The sequence below is a fragment of the Symphodus melops genome, assembly GCF_947650265.1.
Source record: "Symphodus melops genome assembly, chromosome: 22".
NCBI classification, from domain to species: domain Eukaryota; kingdom Metazoa; phylum Chordata; class Actinopteri; order Labriformes; family Labridae; genus Symphodus; species Symphodus melops.
In genome coordinates this window covers 19,330,845-19,337,872 of record NC_136712.1, presented here as the reverse complement: position 1 = coordinate 19,337,872, position 7,028 = coordinate 19,330,845, and the positions used below count along the sequence as shown (strand labels likewise).

Below are 7,028 nucleotides of genomic sequence, written 5' to 3'. Positions count from 1 at the left end.
TGAAGATTAATGACATTTCACATGATCTCAGCTTATTATTGTTCTATTGTTCACTGTGTGTGCTCGTGTGTGTGTGTGTGTGTGCTCGTGTGTGTGTGTGTGTGTGTGTGTGTGACGTAAGGAGGTGGCTCCATAAATATTTGAGTGTGTAAAATGTCAGGTGAAAAAGCTCCTCAGGATTTGTCAGCGTCTGTCGATGACGTAAACACAAAGACTCTTCTGTGCGTTTTCTAAAGAGGTCAAACATTTTCACCCTTTCATCTCAGACACGGAGTCACAGCGTTCATCATCTACACGTCTTTCATCTGCTCACAGCGTCTGCACACGCAGCCACGAAGGGTTTCTGGCTGCAGTACCCTTTTGGACCACTAGGGTCAGAGTTAAGTTAGATCCCAGATACATCTCTGGATGTTTGTCAGCGTGTCATCGTGAGAGGAGAAGAATGAGACACAGCTCCAGAACTAACTCTTGACTGAATCAGTTCCTACTTTTTCTGTTGGTGCAAAGTGAAGGTTGAAATCACACTCAGACTTTGATGTTGAATTTCTCTTTTACTCTTCAAACCGTTCGATAAAAAACTGGCTGAATATTCAGTTGTTTTCTGTTGAAAACGGATCAAACACTTGTGACAAACAAGCAGCATGCTTCTTCACATGTCGTCCAAATCCTTCACATCCCTCCCAAACAAATCAGACATTTGCTCTTTAATTGGACGAGTTTTCTCAGTCTCAGCGTGCTCGTCTTTGCTCCGCCCACTTTTACATCGAAGAGTCCCACGTGAAAGTGAGAAGTCTGGATTCAGACCAGCAGGATCTCTGTTTGTCTTTCTTTATTCTGTGCTTCAGTCCTGGACTCCCTCATTTACACTTTATTTCTCACCCCCCCCCTCTCTCTCTCTCTCTCTCTCGCTCGCTTGCTCTCTCTCTCTCTCCCTCCCCCTCTGTCTCTCTCTCTCTCTCTCTCTCTCTCTCTCTCTCTGTCTCTCTCTCTCTCTCTCTTCTCTCCCCCCCCCCCCTCTCTCTCTCTCTCTCTCTCTCGCTCGCTTGCTCTCTCTCTCTCCCTCCCCCTCTCTCTCTCTCTCTCTCTCTCTCTCTCTCTCCCCCCCCTCTCTCTCTCTCTCTGTCTTTCTCTCTCTCTCTTCTCTCTCTCTCTCTCTCTGTCTCTCTCTCTCTTCTCTCCCCCCCCCTCTCTCTCTCCCCCCCCCTCTCTCTCTCTCCCCCCCCCTCTCTCTCTCTCCCCCCCCCTCTCTCTCTCTCTCCCCCCCCCCTCTCTCTCTCTCTCCCCCCCCCCCCCTCTCTCTCTCCACTAAGGGTAAGGATAAAGTTCCTTACAGCAGCGTTATGTGACTGTATGAGACCTGAGGTGAAGGCGTTCTGTCTCTGTGCGTCCTGACTCAGGAACGTGCTGATGTGACTTTGTGTCGTGGTTGACACCATGAAAGCGTTCTGCTGCAGGATGTTTTTATTTGCGTCGGTCGTGTGCATAGCGGCGATCACACAGCTGGATGACATCAGCAACACGTGATCAAACCGTCTGCGGCCGAGCGAAGCCGCGTTGGTGTTGTGATGAAGGGAACATGAAGCCGTGTGACTCAGACCACCTGTCCTGTCTCTCCTCAGGTAGAGCTGTGACTTCACTTAAAACCAGTCCAAGCGTTTGATGCTGAGCCGTGATTGGTCTCGCTGCAGATCTGCAGCTGAGCGTAATGACACGTCTGGTTTGAAATGCTGCTTTAAGCTGAAAGCCTGTTGAAAAGCTCTCTGCTGGTTTATTCACTGCTCGTTATCAGAGATATGTTTCAGCTCGCTCTGCTTTACTCGCCTTTTATTCTCACAAACGCCGTAAAACATGTTCAAACGTCTCAATTGATTTGACTTTACAGGACGCACACATATTTCAGTGTGTGTGTGTGTGTGTGTGTGTGTGTGTTTAAGTGTTCTCGCCCGGGTGGTCAGCTGGCCTGGCTCTCCTCCATCTGCAGGGGAGCAGAGCAGCAGAGCTCTCCCAGCGACGGTGCTGCTCAGCTGGGCAGATTAAACCCAGGAGGAGCCCCCCCCCCCCCCCCCTCGCTGAATGACTCCCTGCAGCTCCTGCACATCTGGTGTCCCCAGATGTAGGTGTCATCTGCCCCCTCACACATGCCAACACCAACAGAAGGAGGCGGAGTTTATTTTAGGACTGCTCACCTCTTTATTTTGTTTCTGTTATCAACTTCAGTAATTGACAGTTTTGAATTCCTCACAGTCAGACCCAGGGACAAAGTGTCAGTGTAAACTCCTGCAGTACCTGGAGTGTCCACTAGAGGCTGTTTGCAGCAGCACAGGAAGTCACATACACACCCATTCAAACAGCCTGTTTTTACAGCAGACATGTTTACAGCCTGATGAGCTCATGTCTCTCTGAAGTGCAGACGGTTTAACACGTTCATCAATAATCATTAGCAATGATTTTGACTTCATCACCTTAATGAGCTCTTGAATTAGTTGATTGGAGTGAGAAATACAAAAGGCTGAGCTACTTTCCTCCTCAGCTCAGCGAGTTTTGGCACTTTCACTGCTGCTGTCATCGTCGACAGACCGAGTGTGCAATGATTGTAAGAGTGTGTGTGTGTGTGTGTGTGTGTGTGTGTGTGTGTGTGTACAAACACTGCGTAGGGATTTAGGCTGACGTGTTACAGAGGATGAACAGACTTCTTTTCTTTCTCTCGTTCACCCTGTCAGCTTTTGCGTCACCTCCTGCTGCTTATAATGAGACTCTGTCCTATATACCGACCGTGTGTGTGTGTGTGTGTGTGTGTGTGTGTGTGTGTGTGTGTGTGTGTGTGTGCTAGTTATAGCATTCTCGCGTGTGTGTGTGTGTTCCCCTATACATCCAGTAATATCAGCAGGCTGTTGTTGGTAGATTTGTCTAAACTTAGTGTGTGTGTGTGTGTGTGTGTGTGTGTGTGTGTGTGTGTGTGTGTGTGTGTGTGTGTGTGTGTGTGTGTGTGTGTGTGTGTGTGTGTGTGTGTGTGTGAAGGGCTTTCCCAGCTTCTCTTTTCCTGCGTCCTCGTCTCCTTCGACCTCGACCGTCGTTCTGTCTCCGACCTGCAGATTGATCTCAGTGCAGCATCATGTCGATGTCTCCATCCAGACATGCCTCTTGAGCAGAGAGGGGCTCGTTGGAGGAGCTGTGAGAGACGTGCACGACGCAGCTGGACTGTGCAACATTGAAATGGTCATGAACACTGTTCTGCTCGCTAGAACAGAGTGAGACATCGTGTTTAAAGTGAGACATCGTGTTTACAGTGAGACATCGTGTTTACAGTGAGACATCGTGTTTAAAGTGAGACATCGTGTTTAAAGTGAGACATCGTGTTTAAAGTGAGACATCGTGTTTAAAGTGAGACATCGTGTTTACAGTGAGACATCGTGTTTAAAGTGAGACATCGTGTTTACAGTGAGACATCGTGTTTACAGTGAGACATCGTGTTTACAGTGAGACATCGTGTTTAAAGTGAGACATCGTGTTTAAAGTGAGACATCGTGTTTAAAGTGAGACATCGTGTTTAAAGTGAGACATCGTGTTTAAAGTGAGACATCGTGTTTAAAGTGAGACATCGTGTTTACAGTGAGACATCGTGTTTAAAGTGAGACATCGTGTTTAAAGTGAGACATCGTGTTTACAGTGAGACATCGTGTTTACAGGATGGGACTTTAAAAAGGCAGCGGAAGCAGAGAAGTTTCCGTATGTGCATGCATGGACTGGACGGTTACCTTGGTTTGTTAGCTTGATGCTAAAACATACTGGAAAATGCCATGAACTGGCTAACAGAATTAGCATCACAATCATTTTAACGGAGGGAACTCAACAGCACATGCTCGCTGTTCAGCTCTCAGGTCGTCGGATGTCTCCCTCTGCTGCCTCCTTTTGTTGTGGTGTGGAAATGTAGGAGTGACCAGCTTCCTCTCTGGGTCAGTGGGGGGGGGGGAGAAGTGGACGCAGCGTTGGAGGTGGAGCCCCGTTTATTCAAATCAAACCTTCTTAGTGGGGCATGAAGAAGAGAAAGTACCCAGATCTTTGGTGTGATCAGACATGTGCACTTGGTGTCCCGCGATCTGTGTTCAAAAATGTCTTCAATGTCTTCAATGTCTTCAATGTCTTCAATGTCTTCCCTGAAAAACAAATCTCCACTGATTTAAAGAAGTCTCTGTCCAAATGTCAGATTATTGGAACATTATTTCAGGCGTCACTGGATGCTGCAATACCAAGTTTGGCCACCATTTAAAATTGTCTCCCTTCCTGGGGGGGTTGTCTGGTCTCCTCTCCTCGGGTCTCTTCCTCCTCTCCTGTTCTCTCATCTCGGGTGGAAAGGACTCAAGGAGAGGAGGCAAGGAAAGGAAAAGAGGATGCAGAGAGTGAGAGCGCCTGAGATGGGTTGGTCTGAGCGGTTTAGTCCGGGCTGCAGCCCGTCCCACCGCTGAGTCCATGTCGTCTTAATGAGCATAGTCAGTGATGAAGATGAGAAAGACGTCCTCCTCTCATAAATCCTCCTTTCTTAACATAATCCAATCCACATAAACTGCAGGAGATTAATCCTGAAAACAAAGGAGTCACAGATTAATCTGAGGGATTTTCTTTGATGTCATATATGAACAAATCTCGCCGCGTTGAACCGGAAACAGCTGTGCAGCATCATGTCCACCATCACCTCTGTGGTCCCGTTCTGAATGCAACCAGGGGCTCTGTGTTCTGGTTCTTAAGAGTCACGACCAACAGAGGAACTTCATCCCTGGTGTGATCGCAGACCTGTGTTTTTATACGCCCGAGCCCTCGTGACCGGCTTACAGACGCCATCACAGCATCAGACAACAGACTTACACAGGAGACGGACAAAAGGACAGAAAGATATGTGAGCTCTCAACATGTCATCATCAAGGCCAAAGGTACAAAGAGACGATGGAGGTGAACACTCAGATATCAGAGGTGCTAGCTAACAAGTGTTAAAATATCAGGGTCCACATGGCGTTTCTTTTTAAGTGTCCATTTTTGTTCTCGATGAGCAAAGAGCATCGTCTGCGTCAGACGTGTTCAAACACGACAATATCATGAAAAGAGAAATGAACTGAACATGTTTATATTAACATACACTGCAGGAGACAGACTCTAGTGGACACTGGAGGAACTGCAGCTGTAAAGTTGGACATTTTAACATAGAGCTCTATGGAGACTGACTCACTGCAGGAGACAGACTCTAGTGGACACTGGAGGAACTGCAGCTGTAAAGTTGGACATTTTAACATAGAGCTCTATGGAGACTGACTCACTGCAGGAGACAGACTCTAGTGGACACTGGAGGAACTGCAGCTGTAAAGTTGGACATTTTAACATAGAGCTCTATGGAGACTGACTCACAGCAGGAGACAGACTCTAGTGGACACTGGAGGAACTGCAGCTGTAAAGTTGGACATTTTAACATAGAGCTCTATGGAGACTGACTCACTGCAGGAGACAGACTCTAGTGGACACTGGAGGAACTGCAGCTGTAAAGTTGGACATTTTAACATAGAGCTCTATGGAGACTGACTCACTGCAGGAGACAGACTCTAGTGGACACTGGAGGAACTGCAGGTTTTTGGGCACTTCTTTGGCTTTTGATTTCTTGGCCCTTCTGCCTGAGGGAGCGGGATTAGCGGAGAAAAACAGAAGGCAGAAGGAAAAGGGGAAAGACAGGAAGTGACACTGAGGGTGAGAAAAGAAGAGAGAGAGGGGGAGAGAGAGAGTTTATCAGTTCTCTTCTGTTCTGCAGTCTCTTTCACACCGTCCACTCTGCCGAGGACTCTACTGGATACAGAAGATTGCTCAGTTTCTGACGGAGGGTTTTTGCTTGTTTGTTTATTTTTGTTTGTTTGTGTTTTCCTGTAACTACTTTTCTGATCTCACAGCACATGATGCTGAAGTTCAGCGTCACTCAGCGCTCCAGGTGTGTGGATGAGTCATCTGATGACGTGTGATCATGAGGATCTCACTTCTTTCTGTCTGCTCTCCGTCTGTCGATCCAGTGACATTTACGCTTTTTTTTTGGTCTCTCTTAATCTTGTCCTCTTCTCTCTTTCTCTGCAGCCACAATGAGCGGAAGGTGACCTGTAAGCACCCGGTGTCAGGCGTCCCCTCCCAAGACAACTGCATCTTTGTGGTGAATGAACAGTAAGTCTCTCTGCACGCCAACACGCCCGCTCAGCATTGTGTGCTGCTGATTTCTGCACTGATTACAAAGGTCGCTTATTCCCTGAAACAGTGCTGCGGCTGTACGCTGCAGCTGCATCACACTGTGGATATACTGTATGAGTGTTAATGTGCAGACGCTCTGATATACCAGAGTACAGAAGCAGGATGAGTCCGTGTGTCGGGCGTCCAGGGTTCACTCAGTAAATGTCCCTTTATTGAAGACTCGCTCAGCAACGATCTCAACTTCACTTTAATATCGTCGTCTTCTTTCTTCCATCATCATTATTCTGTCGAACTGGAGACAAACACACTCTGTGCTTGTTACATGAGGCGTTTCTCATTGTACATTTAGACAAACTACTAAACTGTGAGGGGTTGTGTGTGTCTCCACTGATCGTACGTCACATGTCCATGAAGTCATGAAAATCTGCCAGCTGTTAAAGGAGCAGTCAGTAGCTCTGCCCCCTAGTGTTTAAAATGAGTACTGCAGGCTAAACTCTAATCATCACAGAGAGCTGTCTGGCTCCGCCCCCTCCTCTCACACAGGTCAGCATGTAGTGGACACTGTAGCTTCAGTGTTTAGCCAGCTCTGCATGTGGTGGACACTGTAGCTTCAGTGTTTAGCCAGCTCAGCATGTGGTGGACACTGTAGCTTCAGTGTTTAGCCAGCTCAGCATGTGGTGGACACTGTGGGTACGTCTCACTTTGCTTATTTGCAGTCTCCTCGGTCCTCGGTCCTCGGCCGAACAGGAAGTAGTTCCAAAGCAGCCATGTTGAGGATCGTCCCAAAGCTCTAATAGCGAACGGAGGAGAGAGGATCG

At 47.7% G+C, this 7,028-nt stretch overlaps 2 protein-coding genes across 2 annotated transcripts in view; both read left to right on the top strand.

Annotated features, from left to right (window-relative positions):
• The window catches only part of LOC306818022 (pleckstrin homology domain-containing family A member 5-like), a 61,744-nt gene that overhangs the window by 5,278 nt on the left and 49,438 nt on the right, over window positions 1-7,028 (top strand). Inside the window, 1 exon segment of the mRNA XM_079335358.1 lies at window positions 6,103-6,186. Coding sequence (XP_079191484.1) covers window positions 6,103-6,186 — 84 coding nt within the window.
• Window positions 1-7,028, top strand: part of LOC306818027 (ATP-dependent DNA helicase Q1-like) — a 116,969-nt gene that overhangs the window by 84,457 nt on the left and 25,484 nt on the right. The window lies entirely within an intron of this gene.